General features: G+C 36.6%; 1 protein-coding gene across 1 annotated transcript; it reads right to left on the bottom strand.

Moving 5' to 3' along the window:
* Positions 1-6,358: 6,358 nt before the first annotated feature.
* Smp_090860 (putative protein phosphatase-5) lies at positions 6,359-17,625 on the bottom strand (the record flags this gene model as incomplete). The annotated part of the gene is made up of 9 exons (XM_018794645.1): positions 6,359-7,051; positions 9,367-9,603; positions 11,165-11,307; positions 11,395-11,500; positions 11,536-11,700; positions 15,295-15,576; positions 17,224-17,295; positions 17,327-17,493; positions 17,559-17,625. The coding sequence occupies 9 exons, from the start codon at positions 17,623-17,625 to the stop codon at positions 6,827-6,829; spliced, it is 1,464 nt and encodes a 487-aa protein (XP_018649036.1). The 3' UTR covers positions 6,359-6,826.

Raw genomic sequence — 17,625 nt, 5'->3', positions numbered from 1 at the left:
TGGACAGCTGTTTCACCCTAATATAGGACTCTTCAGTGGTAAGCACTCACTATGATGAATACAACGTATAAATTAGGACCGATCTTCACAAAACCTCTTCAACTTAGTTTAGAAGGATGACATTCTCGAAAAAAGAATTTCAAACATTTGTTTGTCTTCTTTTAGTTCAAATGTAAATGTGGCTTATAAAAATTTATTATTTATTTATTTGAACGCATAAATATTGGTACAAGGAGGCACCAGATATATATGCGCCACTCAAAAAATTGTCATTTCATTTAATTCTGTGAGGGCTATGATATAGCCCGGGTGTCCAAACTGAAGCAGGGGCTTATAAACATAACTTGATAAATTATAAATGCAACACTGTATAATAACATTTGATTCTTGGTTTGTTACGCAGCTTGTGAAAATAAATTCTGGCAATATCATCATCAAGTATTGTCTAATTAATACATTCTAAACTATTCTCAGGTATAATCAGTCACAAAAATTATAAACAGGAATTTAGCTAGTTAAATAACCCGTGAGATTGACAAACTAAAATATTCTAATGTACTGTAATTATCAAAACTTATCTTTAAAAGTTATCAGTATGTCCAGATCCTGTAATATAATTTGATACATAGCTCCTTTTTTCATTACAGAAACAACGAATGAAGTAAGACCTAAGTTTTTGAGTTAATAAATATTCGTTGCATCAATATCACTGACGATTTATTTGTTAACTAGAGATTAATTGCAATTTTAATTGTAAATAATGGGTAGTTAAAACCAGAGGGTTATGTTAACAGTTAATACTACTAAATGACTTCACATAGATGGACATTAGGAACCAGAAAGAACTAAACAGATGTTTCAATCCAGTATGAGACTCCTCTATAGTGTGTAGTAAATATCCTCCCAGGGACAGTGGAAATGCACCATCGACAACAAAGGATAGTGATCGTATATGATATCCTTGATAAGTGATTAAAAGTAAAAATACTGACTAATTCTATGTGAGAATTGTCTACCTAAACTTCTGAGTGAATTTCGACAATTTCAGTTATCAGTTAATTCAGTATGATATTCTCTTGTATTATAGGAATTTTTGTTAGACATTTCTCTCAGATTTGAAATTTCTTCAGCTTAAAATTTGATAGAAGTTATAAATAATTAGATGTATTTGATAATCACTGGAAGGAGGAATTGTATATAAAATAATATTTTTGCCTAATATATTTTGATGGTGTTTGTATGAACTAACAATTCCTTTATACTTGATTTCGAATTCCAAATACAATACATTCGTTTGTGCTCATCCAGTACCTCATGGTTAAATTGAGTTATTTCTAGTATTCCTAGTTTGTACTATAATTCAAATACTCCTAATTATCACAACTTTTAGTGTGCTTGGACTTACCTTCCCAATAGAAAGAGACTGGGTTCATAGTATTGGTGCATAGTATTGAAGAGTAAGTGTGGGGATTTACGAATTGCGTTGATATTTTTGAAGTGTGTTGTAAACAGCAGGTTATAACAAGTGGTAAGGAAGTTTAATTATGCAAGTTTTAGCTTGATTTATATTTAATTTAAAATACGACAAATTTTCTTCAGATCCAAATTTTAACAATCGTTGAGTGACTTTAGAAGTGTCAGTCATTCGATGTTAAGTTTGTAGTTGAAAAAAAGGAATGTACTTTCCACAAGCCCTGAAGATTTTGATTTCGATCTCTGACAAGTTTCCTGATTCATACAACTCAGGGTTTCCATAGCCTTATTTATTTATATATTCACATACATATTGGTACAAGGAAGCACCAGATACATATGCGCCGCACAAATCTCATTCGATTTGTGTGAGGGCTGTGATACTGCCCAGGTGCCCAAACTGAAGCAGGTGGTTTTCCTAGGGGGCCACACCCGGAGCCTTTGACCTAAAGGTCTGATCCACAAGGCAGTGGAGCATCGTAAGGAGATACAGTCCCATGGTAGCCGGTGACCAACGATTGATTCATACGCCATTTGTTCCATTAGGATACTGGAGCCCATGTACACCATTGGTTTGGAATCAGGGTTTTCCAACTCCCCTAGGTGGACTTTCCGTGTCTATCAACCCGGTCAAAGCGCCGAACATTCGCTTTTCGTCCTCTCAATTTCGTAAACAACACCCCCGCCACGAGAAGGCAGTGAGTATGACTTCCCTGGCAGAGGCTATATACGCGTAGCCATGTGAGAGCATTTCGAGAGGGAGGGCGGACTCTCCCCACTCTCGGCCGTACCAGGGCATTTGGGGGCCTTGCAAAATGGATTCCCAGTACTCCTTCATTTTTAATTGTTGACTATCTAAAATCGCTTCATAAGGTCAATCGTACACCTGAGATAACGAAGGTTTTGAGTGAGATTTTCGGATCCAGGGAAGTTGATGATCACTTCCGTAAAATCGTATACTTAGCTGAAACATACTTCAAGTGCTTCAGGGTTTCCAATATTGGTCTAGCTAAAATCATTTCTTGATTTAAACCATGTTAATTCATGATATAAACTGAGTACTAAACAATCTTCATAAACATGTTATACTATTGACAATTTGCATGTCTATATTGGAATCTATTTCTTCAGTTAAACATTTCCGGTTGTAAACGATGTAAGATAATTAATATATAAATAACAATTGAACTTATTCTAGCTATTCATAAGCATTATTCTAAATAACTCAACAATATACACGTAACACGAATCATAATTTATTTATTTATTTAAATACATAAATATTGGTGCAAGGGGGCACCAGATATATATGCGCCACACAAAACAATGAGAATGGGAAGAGAAAGGGGTAAGATGCATATATATATATATATATATATATATATATTAATGGTGAGGGAAACTGAAATGTATAGCCAGAAGGACTCTCTCAGTTAAGGAGGTTATAACCACTCTTTATGCAGAAAGTAAAAGAAGGTTACAGCAGGATCGCCATTGTCTTCTATTCTGAGCCAAATCCGATACCGTCTCTAGCCACTGTGTACCACCATCTCTCGGACCCCGGCCAGGGAGTCGTGAAGTACCAACAGAAGCCAGTCCTTTGCAGCTTTCTTTCATACCACGACACCATGTCATACACTGACCACCTCTCCGCTTTTTCCAACCAGTCCCAGCGTCGGCAAATAATGTACGACGCGGAATTCTATAGGACGACATTCTTAGGATATGTCCAAGACATCGACGTCGATGTTTCGAGATAGTGACACTATCTGAATTATCGCCACTGTGCCCAAACACACGATGTCGAACCTCTGTATAACTAACATGGTGTTGCCACTGGATATCAGCAATCCTTCAGAGACAACGACGATCAAACACAGAGTCGTTTAGCATCTTCAACTCAGAGAAGCCACATTTCACAAACATAGAGCGAAACTGCTCTTACCGACGCGTTGTAGATCCCACCTTTTACAGCCAGACTAACATCACGAAGGCACCAAAGATGGTCCAGATTGGCATACGTCTCTCTGGCTTTCACTATACGTGAATCGATCTCATCACTAGCATTTACACAGCTACCCAGATACACAAACTGCTTGACTATTTCAATCTGCTCACCACCCAAGGTGAGTACAGGAATAGAATCCTGACAGTCTTTTAAGAGTACTTTGCAGTTTGAAGGTGCAAAGCACCTTCACTGATTAAGTGCAGATTGCATGGCTTGGGCATTATCGCACAGTAGGACAATATCATCCGCATACTCAATGTCGAAACGTCTTTCTCCAGGTAACAGATCCACACTGCCATTACTTACGTCCATCAGAGCTGTTTCTAGAATGTCGTGGATAGCGAAGTTGAAGAGGAAAGGTGAGATTGGGCAACCCTGCCAAACCTGGATACTTTTCAACAAAACAATAGCTTTCTATATATGTGATTATAGACTAAAGAATCGTAGACCATAAACAAACAAAAAAATATTGGCTTTACTTAATTTTTTTCTGAAATCTTTGTAATTGATTACCATCAAAAAAGGATTGCTGTCAACTGTTTTTTACAGACATAAACTCTCATGTTTCCCGGAATCCCAGATAATAGTGTCATATTTAACTTTTTGATCTGTTGATCATTTCATTCAATAGTTTTGCATTCATATCAGATGAATTTGAATTTCCTATGAATTCTAGAACATTCTCTTCGTTAAATCCAAAGATGAAACTAGTTTAAATTAATTTCAGTTTCATATACCATTGTCTACATTTTTTTGTTTAAAATATCATATCGAGATAATTTTATTAACACTAACGACTAAACTGTATAATAGTACCTACTATTGGATAACATTTCAGTTCTTCAGAAAGCCAATATCATCTCAAATAGATGAAGCATGTTGAAAAGAGTCCAATTCTTACAAAGAATATCACTTCCCATAAAGTTCTAGATACATTTTACTGATAAATATTAATTAACAAATAACAGAACAGAGCACTTATATGTTAAATAATCCAAAATAATCGATATGCTATAACTTGATTGATCAGCAATGAAGACTAAGCAGCAATGTCATATTAGTTACTATTTATTGATCAGTTGATTTAGACATCTTAGGAATCAATCTATAAAAGATGTTGATTTATTATAAGTTTTCTTTCAGAACCAGGTTGTTTCATTCAGGGATGAAATAAAATGAGACTTTTTTTACACGAATACTGTCGATATTGTTTTATTTAAATATACTTGGCATTATTCACAAATATCCAATAGTTATGGTGACAACTCATTAAACCCATACTTTCAATTCGCTATGCTAACGCAATCATAATGTACTCTAATAGAAAAGGGCTATTTTCCTTTTAAAACAAATATAGAAAATTCCATTGAACTGTAAAGGCAAATCATTCATTTATAAAATTTGTTCATATAAAAACTAGTATTGTTAATAATAGAAGGTGGATGAAGACAGATTTATTTACAACAGTTGGATGTTTATCATCCTTGGGATATTCTTTTCCGTAATTTGTACTAAATTTCCTCGGGTATCCATTTTTTTATGAGATGCTTTTACAGAATAGCCAATTCCTCACTTATTTTGCCGTTTGAACATAACATCCTAGCTCTATTGAAGAGCATTTTCACTAGACATCTTTTGTAACTAATAGGGCAAAAGCTGTCAAAGTTAAAATACTGTCCTGTTCATGTTTCTTTCCCATATATACTTTCCTGAAGAGTTCCATCATTTTTCCGTCTTACAGTTTGGGCACCTGGGCAATATCACAGCCCTCACACAAATCGAATGAGATTTGTGCGGCGCATATGTATCTGGTGCTTCCTTGTACCAATATTTATGTGTTTAAATAATAATCCGTCTTACAGTAAGATCTAAAAAATAGGGTTGGTTCTCTTTTATATTCCATCGTAAACGTTATGTTGGGATGAGAGTTGTTGAAGTAACAAAGTGAGCAAAAAACCTTTCCTTGTCATGGTGATTTGACATGTCTCTAATAACCATTGTTAGTTTTTTGAACTCTGCCTTCAAACTTAACTATGTTTATTCAGACACTTTGTGTACTTATTTTACTTCTTATGAGTTCGGCTCTATTGCAAACATTTATCTGAACGTCACAAACTAAAGTTTGCTAAACATTTGTTAACAATTATATTTATATTTGTAATTGTAATTTTAGGTTGTATGCAACTGATGAGAAACCGTGAAATCGAATGGATTCATTTTATCTCGCAAAATTTGTTGTTCTTGCTCTGTTTACACTTATCAAGGAGTCTGGTTGTATGAAACATACGAATCCATTTTTGAGAACAAACCATAAACAAGCGTTATGACTGAGTTTACTAAAACTGATTCAAATATGCCATTACTACAGTAGAATTTCTAATATGCCGAAGTTACATTAGATGGTCAGTACTATGAGTAAATTATTCGTGCGTGAACTCAGCTTAGATGAATGACTGCCACGTGAAACATATTCCATAAACGGTCTTTTTATCAGTTTTTATTGCTTGCCTTCTTATTCAGTAGGTTCAGGCAGGAACAATGAGTATTGACTGCTTGATTATCAACTTCTTAAGTTCTGAACCTTATTCGGTAAGATTTTGAATAGTACAGCGATTACTTACTTGCTAAAAAAACGCCAACCAGATTAAACAGCGGTACACTTTCTTAAATGTAATATGCAAAAGCTATAATGATGTACGATGAAAACACTTATTTTCAGATTAAGATGCCGCAATATAGAAAATATCCTCTTTACTAGGCAAGAAAGTACGAAAACTACTTATCTTCTAACATCCTCACTTCAATTCATCCAAGACGATCAGGTTGAAAAAATTAGCCCCGAATAATTCTAGATATATATATAAATTTAATAGTAGTAATTCCCCACAATTTTTATTCAAACATGATACAGTAAGACGATAAAATAAATGAAGCTTAATGATTTCTTCTAATATACTTGCAAAATCAACCCTAGAATAAATGAGAACTGATAGTTGGACTAAATGGGAAAATAGCCTTCACAAATTCAAACAATGGTATCAGTGTGAGTAGTAGTAATAATAATAATAGTAATAAGAATGTGAATAAATTTTTTTTACATTTTCCTAAAGTAACTTTATTACAATGGAATTAAAAATGCAAACATGAGAATCCTTGACTTAAAAGTAAGCCAGTCAAAAATGAGTAAGAAAATGTTACGTGAGAACTTTGACAATATAATGTGTACAATGAACAATTGATACATTAGTCAAGTTAATTGTATATATGTGTGTTGATTTAAATATGCATCTATCAATGTTCAGTAACCAGTTTAAGGCACAAAATAGGAAAAAAGCAATGTACAAATCACATGAACATGGAAAGTAATGGATTCACGTAAGCCATTGGGCGCACATCTGGATGAGGTACTGCCGTAAAGCTGGTAAACATTGGAGACATTTCTCCTGGTTCATCGCTACCTATCAATGTAATAAAAGCTCCTCGATTGTGCATTGTGTCACAGTAATTAGGAGCTGAGAAAACAGTAATACAGCGACCATTATGAGCAACTTCGTAACCCTCATCTTTCACCTTAAAAAAAACACAAAAATTCTTAGATGACTTAACACAGAATGAAGGTCTCGGTTTATAAATGTAATAAGGTCTAAACTGAAATCAGAATATTATTATCAAACATATTGTAACAAAATAAGTGTATTAGGACAAAACTGACAACACAAAGAAATGTAGAGTCTACACCAAAATGATGGTTGCTATATTTCATAACTTTCAGATATCGAACACAATTATCATGGTTGATTTCGCATAATAGCCAATTGGAGATCTATTTGGTAAATTTCCTGCTAAAATCTAGCTATCTAGCAACATGAATGGTATGTATATCAAAAATACACCTCAAAGTATAACATGTAAACATTTTTGACGGAAATTCACATTTCGTAATAGTAATGTGTGCAGCTTTAGAAAGCTAAACCATGTTCAACTCCCGGGTAATAACTCCAGAACGATTGAAGAAATTGAAGCTAGTCAGACAGTTAAAATTAACACAAAGATGATTTTCAACAACAAGACTAACCCCACGACTGCACGAATGGTAGCCAAGATTGGTATGATCCACTTTGACTTTCACTATACTTAAATTATTCTTATTAATGACACCACCACCACCGCTCACACAGACACCCGGATACAAAAGCTTTTCGACTATTTCTAACGGCTATATACCAAGAGTTAGCACAGGCGAAGCCTGCTACCAGTCTAGCAAATATCCTTTACATTTAGAATCTGCCAAATACATGCCATACTTACGGGTATTGCTAACCAACAACATCGATCAGATTGTTTTGTCTCCCATGCTTGGTGATGACTGACTTGCCTAATACAAGGTCCTAAAGGATCTTTGTTGGAGCAGCAGACCAGCTGAACTATTCCTCAAAGAAATCTATCTATCGAGTATGTTGTTAAGAAAAGTCAGGTAATGAGAGTGTCCCAACATCATTTAACTAGCAACAATCTGCTTTATACCACATCCAAACTGTTGGCTTTTATCATACTTGGATGACTGTTCAAAATCCGAGAAATATTGTATCGCGAAGACTAGGTTAGCCTTTGTTCTGATCATTGATGAGATGGTTATATCTTCGCCCACCACAGAATTTTAGAACACAGCCACACCTACTGGACTCAAATGATAATTGTGTTAACTGATATCAGGACGAACTTCAATTCGCAGAACAGGATAGTACACTTTGTGATTGTCTGTCGAAGAAAAGTGTGTGTGAGAAGTTTATTGATACATAGAAAGCTCTGTATACAAACAACTCAGGCAGAGTGAGAGCATAAAACCGCCTCCTCCTATTGTTTTATTTCATTTATTGATTTGAACACATAAATATTGGTATAAAGGGGCACCGAATACATATGAGTCAAACAAGTCACTTGATTTGTGTGTGGGCTGTGGTACTGCCCGGGTGCCAAAACCGAAACAGGTGATTTTCTTAAGGAGCCACACTCAGAGCCTTTGATCTAAAGGTCTAATCAACAAGGAAGTGGAGCAATGTTAGGACATGCAGTCTCATGGTAGACGGCGACCAACAGTAGGTTCATACGCCATTTGTTCCTTCGGGATCCTGGAGCCCATGTGCACCACTGGTTAGGAATAAGGGTTATCTAACTCCCCTATGTGGATCCTCCATATCCACCGACCCGGTTAAGGGGCCAGACATTCGCTTTTCGTTGTCTCAATTTGGTAAACAACACTTCTGCCTCGAGAAGGCAGTGAGTAAGACTTCCCTGACAGTGGGTGCATACGTGTGGCCATGTGAGAGCATTTCGAGAATGAGAGCGAACTCCCCCCACCCTCGGCCGTACCAGGGTATTTTGGGGTAGTACGCGGGATTCGAACCTAGGGCCTACGGTTGGGCGCATGAACGCTTCCAGTAATGGCGTTTGTCAATGAAAGGTGTACTTCAGAAGTATATAATCCTTGTGAAGGCTCTCTATTGGAACACTACTAGTCGAGTCAGAGCTTATGTGAACTGTCGTCTAATTTTTCAACCTCAAGTGATGTCCGTCAACGCTATCCACTATATCAATTTCTGTTTCATTTCATCATAGACCTACTTTTGGAAATAACGCTCTCGTCGATTGAATGTTAAGGCATTGATCTCCTACCAGGAGGTTGACTTATTGGCTTAGAATACGCAGATGATATGTTGCTGTTTGGTGAAGACCCTAATAAAATGCAGAGTTGAACTGCTATATTTAACAAGTGAACAATCACGCTAGGATCTAGAAAGCGAAGGGACTGAACCCTTAATTTTAAAGTAAATCAAGCAAATTCAGAGTATTTTGAAAATAGACCACTTGATGATCAATGCACTTACTTCATGACTTCTAATAATATAGTCTAGACCGTTTTGCTTACAGAACTTTTCAGTGACATCAGGACCAAATTGACAACCGACTCCACGTTTAGAATGGGCTCGACCTTCAGCCTCCATTGGATCAGACCACAGCAATTCACACATTATAGTGCCTTCGTCAGGTTGACGATTTCGAGACACTTTTTTTATTTCATCTAATGTGACATTATCGCGTTCGAACAATCCACCATGCATAACCTAATTGAATGTGTTAACATTGTAAATAAAGTAAAAAAGAATATTGATAAATTTTTTTGGATTAATTTTTACGGCTAGAAATAAATAGGCAGTAAGAACATGGAGAATCACAAAACTAATAGATAAGAACTAGAAAGGATTGCCCAGGACAGGGTTGGATGGAGAATTTTGGTGGGCAGCCTATGCTCCTCCACGAGGTGTAACAGGCGTAAGTAAGTAATAGACAATCCCGACCTATCTGAAAATATCATTTGTGTACTAAACTTTGAGTGATACACACCAACCAATAAAAGTATAAACATCTAACCCTTGATTTTGAAGCAAACTAAAAACAAAATTAAGTAATCCGGTAAAACTTAGTGATTAAAGCGGTTAGTTTTCAACCGATAGGTTATAGATTTGAACTCAACTCGTTACTTATGCATTGGTAGCTAGCTGGGTAGTATTGCCGAAATTCAATCAAACAATGTGGTTTAAAGCTGAATACAGAAAACTATACTTCACAAATGGGTTACGTTGCAGCCCAATATAAATAGTTGCACCACTAAATAGTTTTTGGTCCTAGACAGAATTATTGATTACCACGACTAATACTGTGGTGTGGTCTACTTATATCCATATAAGTAGTACATGGTGTGAGTCAGACATACAATGTATTTGGGCAGAAAACCGATGACAAAAGAATTGAAATGAAGCGCAATCGTTTGGAAAATGCATGAGCAATGAAAATTAAAGAACAAACAGTGAACATGGAGGCTATTGGTTGTTAATTTGCAAATTAACAGTCCATTGTATGGTTATTACAATTTACTCAGATAGTTTGTAATGTTTGCTTAAATACATTCGATTGTCCCCAACCGGTGTTTTGTTCACTACAATACTAACAATACTATTACATCAACAAATGACTACTTCCTAGAAACGTAAAATTTGTAGTTAAACTTTAAAAAATAATATAGTAATGAGATAAGCAAAATAGAAAAAAAAGTCACTAACATAAGATGTTTTTAAAACAACCTTATTTAGTCTTGTTAATGTAACAAGTAGCGCGATTGACATTTGCTCTCATTATGATTCGGTGGATTACATGTATCTTATGCTGTAAAACTGTACAATCAATCTCCTACTACTAAAAGAACTTTGTAGCAAAGCGACATTTGATCAAAACCAACATACCATGATCTAGCTTTAACACTATTATAAGCAGAATCTAATTTGTTGTAGTTATTCAAACAGCTCTAAGCTTATAAAAACTTTTTAATGATCCACTACCATGAGCAACTAAAAGTGTAAACTACTTCCAGTCTTCGAACTACAGAAAGACACACTAACATTCGGTGGATAAAAACAATGTCGAAGAGATAAGTTTCGAGAAGAAAATTTATTTCCTTTTACATTTTCTTCCATACTTTTGATTGCCGGATTCTTTCTGATCATGTGATTGAAACGACCATTCAAACATCCATTCAAATTAAACGAACATCATTTAGTACAAATAAATAAGAACTCAATTACAGAAAATCATTTGAACATGGAAAAATGACTTATGTAAATCGCTTACCAGAATTCTTTCATTAATAAGATGGCATAGAGGTAACCAGTTGAATATATCCGTGAACATATTGGCCACTTCAGAAGAATATTTTGACTTTACCTCACCTTCAAAGCCATAAAGTCTGTTCATGTGTTCGGATTCATGATTACCTATGAGGATAATTAAACGCATACATAAGTGTATGACGCCGAAAATTAAAAGAGCATAAAATATCTGATTTAATACCAACTGCTCACCTCTGGAAAGATAAAACTTATCTGGATAAAGAAGCTTAAACCCGAACAAAGTGAAAATACACTCCACTGAAAACGATCCCCGATCAACAAAGTCACCATTGAACAACTAGAGAAACAAATCCTGAAAGTAATATTGCTTACGTAAGGATTATCTTTGCTCGGAAGCCCGTTGATTTGAAATATGTTCATAAGATCGTAGAACTGACCGTGTATATCCCCACAAACAGTAAACTTAGACTTTTCTGGGACTTTAATGTCTACCAAACTTGGTAAGTCGCGGAGATATAAGAAAATTTCTTTCATTATCTACAAATAAACAATAATAAATATCACGTTAGACATATTGTAATGCACAGCAAACGCTATCATATTAGAAATAAATGCAATTAATTAACAACTAGAATTTTTTACCTAATTTTGGACGTATGTACATCGCTTCAAGTTGCCATAGCCCATTATCAAAGAGAGATGTTATCAGGCGAAACCCCTGAATAATAGAGGTAGTAACAGTGTCGTTGGTTATAGGAAACACTAGGCATCTAATGATAATTACTACTGGAAAATTTATTATTGCTTCAACTCGCATTCAGACGAATCCTACTAAATCATTTATTGACATTCATCTCTATTTCCTTTATGTTGCGACACTTATGCATTCCCCTTTATTGTCATTCTGTGTATTTTATTTTTCAGCTTTACAGCAGCTTGCCTATGGTAATAACCCTGTCCTATCTAAACGGTTTCAAGTAACTGACTGGTCGAAAGTTGAATGCTACAGGCAGTATCACAGTCAACACACAAATCATTTGAATGCTACCAACGACTAGGAATATTGAAACAGTCTTTCTGAAACCACGTATACCATTCAAACTAGCCTACTTCAACGTTTGCACATTAATGCAAATCAGACAACAGATGGGGTTGGTTCCTTCTTTAGAAAGTCGATGTCTGTTGTCTATCCGAGAACCATATTCAGGACTCTAGTGAAGTAGTACAAATTCGCTCTCAATCTTACGCTTCGAAAAGCTGGTTTCACGTGCGTTTATCCGTGGACCCTTTTGCGTATTTATCTGATTTTCCCAGCGATGATGTCGCACTAAGCACCAGAGTTGACGAAGCACTGACCGACTGGATCCCGATTAACAATCGGTTATGTTAGATTAGAAAGCTCCATCAGAGTAAGAAAAAATCGAAGTGGAAAATAAGTCTTTTAGCCATTTCAAACTACACTCTGATAGATTGCAGCCCGGATGCGATCAATGATTAGTTTTACCATCAGTTAACAGTTCAACAGGTCTACAGAAAGTGCGTACAATAGATGTTGTAGTAATAGCAGGAGAATTGAATGCTTACGTCAGGGATGTAGGTACAAAACAGAATCATTTAGGTGGTCGATGGAGGCTTGTTGGTCGCAGGTTAGATAACAGTGACCACCTACCGCAACCTTGTGCAGACCACAACCTATTTCCGGCTAGCACTACCTAACAGCACAGTCATCGCCCATGTACCACCTGGCATCCTCCCTCCGCATCTCAAACCTGGACTCAGATTGATCACATCGCTATCAGTTACTGCTGACATGGTTGTGTACAAGACTGCCATTCCTTTTGAAGTATCTATATGGACTCTGGTCATGCCCTAGTTTACGTTAATCTTATCTTACGTTTTAGTGGCCAACAAATTCATCGTCCCAAACGGATCGATGTCGGCAAATTGGTTGCAGCTTCTGTTGCAAATAAATGTCAGACTGAACTAGGTTCAAGGTTAGCTACCATCCACCGAAAAGTATAGGTGAGCATTGATTGCAATTGCATAACGCCATGAAAATGGTAAGTAAAGTTGCTTGCGGCTTCGCGAAACGTCCCACTTATAGGTACAGGGTTTCTACAGGCTCATTACAAATCATTGAAGCCCGTTGGTCTACTCTGTGTGACTGCGAGTTTGATCATAAGCGAAGGCTGTTACGTAATGAAGTTGTGTAAAGCTTGCGTAAGGACCGAGAGGCCTGGTGGTCGGAGCGTGCCACTGAGTTGGAAACAGCAGTTGCATCTAGTAACTGCTAGAAGCTCTCTCAACTCATCCGAGTCACTGGCAGTAAGAAGTCTGATGTGATCAAAACAATCTGTAGAGATGGCGGGATGCCAATCACTAAAATCTATCGACATCTTGGACTATGGACAGAGTTTTTTGAGGAGCAGTTTAACTGGTCTGCTGCCCCGGCAACATCGATCAGACTGTCCTTCTCTCCATGACCTGTGACTACTGATCCACCAAATGAGGCGGAAGTCCGCAAGGAACTCCAACTCTTGAAGCGCTACAAATCACCAGGCCCAGATGACCTACCTTCGGTCCTTTGTAAAGTTGTTGGTGGCTTTCTGGTCTGGCAATTAGGGAGTGTTCCAACATCATGGAATGAGTTGATAGTTGTTACTATCCTTAAAAAGGGTTCATGTCGTTTCCGTAACAACTGTCGGGGGACAAGTCTACTTTCGATTGCGTCCAAACTATTGGCCTCCAACATACTTCGTAGTTTGTTCAAAATTCAAGAAAGATTGACTCGAGAGGAGTAGGTTGACTTTCTTTTTGGTCGAGTACGTATTGATAATATCTTCATCCTCCGCCAAATTTTAGAAAACTGTCATACTTATCACATGCCAACAATCGTAGTGTTTCTTGACATTAGGGCTGTCTTCGATTTGTTGGACAGGACTGTTCTCTGGGATTGTCTATTGAAGAAGGATGTGCCTGGGAAGTTTATCAATATCTTGAAAGTTCTATATTCAAACACCCCAGGCAGAATGAGGGCATATAACCAGCTCTCTCCACTGTTCCATTCAAGCAGTGGAGTTAGACAGGGTTGTATAATCTCACCATCCCTCTTCAACTTTGCCATTGATGACGTTCTGGGAATAGCTCTGATGGTTGCAGGTAATGATGATGTGGATCTGTTACCTGGAGAAAGACGTTTCGACATTGAGTATGCGGATGATATTGTCCTACTGTGCGATGATATTCAGGCCATGCAATCCACACTTAATCAGTTGGCAATCAGTGTCCGTAGGTACGGTGTATACTTTGCACCTTCAAAGTGCGAAATGCTATTACAAGTCTGGTAAGACCATAATCCTACACTCACTCTGGTTAGTGAGCAGATAGAAGTAGTCAAGCAGTTCGTGTATCTGGGTAGCTGCGTAAATGCTAGTGATGAGATCGATTCACGTATAGTGAAAGCCAGAGAGACGTATGCCAATCTGGACCATCTTTGGTGCCTTCGTGATGTTAGTCTGGCTGTAAAAGGTGGGATCTACAACGCGTCGGTAAGAGCAGTTTCGCTCTATGTTTGTGAAATGTGGCTTCTCTGAGTTGAAGATGCTAAACGACTCTGTGTTTGATCGTCGTTGTCTCTGAAGGATTGCTGATATCCAGTGGCAACACCATGTTAGTTATACAGAGGTTCGACATCGTGTGTTTGGGCACAGTGGCGATAATTCAGATAGTGTCACTATCTCGAAACATCGACGTCGATGTCTTGGACATATCCTAAGAATGTCGTCCTAGAGAATTTCACGTTGTGTATTATATGCCGACGCTGGGATCAATTGGAAAAAACGGGGTGATAGGGAAACATTACGGGACTTATTAGTGAATAGCTTCTCTGGATATTGATCGACTTGTATTCATATCGAAAACCACAACAATAACTGAGATCCAACTTAAATATAATTTGAAATTCATTCACGAAAAAATAAATATCCAGTTCAGCTGGCACGTTTTTGTGGAAAAGAATGAAGTCGCGAAGTGTTTGATTTGAATTATAGCATTTTGGCATTTACTTCATTTAGAATATGAAATGGGCATATCGCTATTAAATTGCTAAATTGGACAAAAATGTTAACTTACTATTATGGCATATTTCTTGTGTAATACTTTTTGAGATTTGTAATGCTCCATTAAAGCTAACATAAACGACTCCGTGACAAAGTATTTCCCATTACTATCCTGTTCTAAGTGCGGACCATCGTAACTAGATTCTACAGTAATTGTTGATAGATCAAAAGATTCTAGTGGAGATGGCTGATCTTCTACTGCAATGGCTTTTTCAAATGCTTTGCGACGAATTATTTTCCGGCATTCAGTCAACTTCTCACGAGCCATTTTGTCACTAGGTGCAACTCGAATAACCTATTTAAGATGAAACCTTATATTAGCAGATAATATTAAAGAGAACATTCTTAATAACTCGACACACAAACACCAAATGTTATTGACTTTCTAAGACAAATCAGGTGGAAATTTGAATCCTATGGTTGGAATTGTATGATTTTATTAAATCACTACTTTACTGAGGTTAAATTGCATTGAAAGTAGCTCACCACATACAGCAATAGTACGATTATGTCCTTACAAAGTAAAAGTTTCATAAGTTACGGTGTAAATGATTTATGTACGGTATGGTATATCGTTACACTATTCAAACAGACACAAAATTTATTGGGAATTAGACTACGGCAATATTTTATAAATTATTATATGAGGTTTATATTCGAAATAACCTGTGACAAGATACTTTATCAGTGTGCAATTCGGCAGTTTAATCCATGTTATAAGACCTGTCTGACCACATACCTTTTAAAACCAAACAAAAGAAATAACAAAGTGGACAGAAAATCCTCCGTTTAGTTTAAATTGTCGAATTGTAACACCTTGGTATGAAAACTAATCTACAGCATTTTATCCAACCAGTTTATACTATCTTTATTTATTTAAACACACAAACATAAGTAGGAGGCACCAAATAGATATGCGCCACATAAATCTCTCGATTTGTGTAACGGCTGGGATACTGCCCGGGGGGAAAACTATGGGAGTTATCGGCAGCAACATAAAGGATACATCAAATTATGTAACAAAAGTGAATACTAATACAGTAGAAAAAAGGAGTAACAAGATTTCCGAAAAACTTGCAAAAATTTAGCGACAAAGAAACACCTTACTGTTGCTGCTTCAAGCTACGACATGAACAGATATGATGTGCATGAAAATGAATATTAATGTCAGAATTATAGTGACTTCGCCGAGGATCATAGAGAGAGATGCTGAGTCACAAGTAGAATTTTATATTTTAAACATTTTCAAAATTATTATATTCCTTTACATTACTAAACAGAAGAAACTAATTCGCAATACATTGGATATTAAAGAATGACTTTGAGACAGACAGGTTTTCATCCCGTAAACTGGGCGAGAACTTTAAAGATAGTGAGAAAGTTCGCAGTTTTGAAATAGGTTGTACTTAAGTGGTGAAGATCCTTGCACTAACTTTCAGGACTTATTGTGGAAGGAAACTGTGATTGAATTCAATCGAACAGGTAAGAACAGAACACAAACTGGATCCTACGAGATGAGAAGCACATGGGTTGGTTTTGTCATTAAGTTCTGGAGGATTCTGTGTTATACTAGATAAAATGTTGATAATTTCAAAAGACCTAGTTGAGAAAATAATTAGAATTTTCATAAAACGTGTGGCATCAGATGAAGTGTGTGGAGCGACATTATACGTATTGTTGAATCTTTCATCATTGCTATACACGATGTTCAGTTTAATTCATTCAGTATTTCAAAGCATTTCTTCAGTAAGTGATGATTAATTAACATCCGTAATTCATTGGATCGTGTCTCGACAACTAGAAACTCAGTGTTCAGTGAGGTAACTCCGAAATTCCGTCATAAAAATTTAAATTTTTCAAAACTTCAAGTAAATTTGTTTTTAATAAATGACAAAGCTTAAATGTTCAGATGTCAGGCTAGTAGAATACTTCGTGTACTTACAGTTTCGTAGTCAGCCAACGCCTCCTTATACTGACCTAATGCCATGTGTGCAGATGCCCTGCGATAATAACCCTGAACAAATAAAGAGATCCAGATGACAAACCTTCACATAGGAACTATCCAAAGATATAGCTTTAGAAGCATCATCCAAAGCATAACCGAAACACTCTGTACGAAGATAAGCGAGGCTTCTGTTGGCCAAATAGACAGCAGTTTCCCGAATTTCAATCGCCTTCGTGTATGCATCGATGGCTTTTTCATAGTCCCCATCTAGTTGAAAAATACCGTTATACACGTGTCCATATTTGTGTGCGTGAGGTTTGTCCATGCATTACCTTTAAAAAATTTGTTAGCTTCTTCTTTTAATGCTTCTGCTTCATCCGAAATAGTCGATAACGTCAT

The sequence above is a fragment of the Schistosoma mansoni genome, chromosome 1 (assembly GCF_000237925.1).
Source record: "Schistosoma mansoni strain Puerto Rico chromosome 1, complete genome".
NCBI classification, from domain to species: Eukaryota; Metazoa; Platyhelminthes; class Trematoda; order Strigeidida; family Schistosomatidae; genus Schistosoma; species Schistosoma mansoni.
The sequence above is the reverse complement of the archived record's forward strand: the minus strand, read 5'-3'. Positions and strand labels throughout refer to the sequence as shown.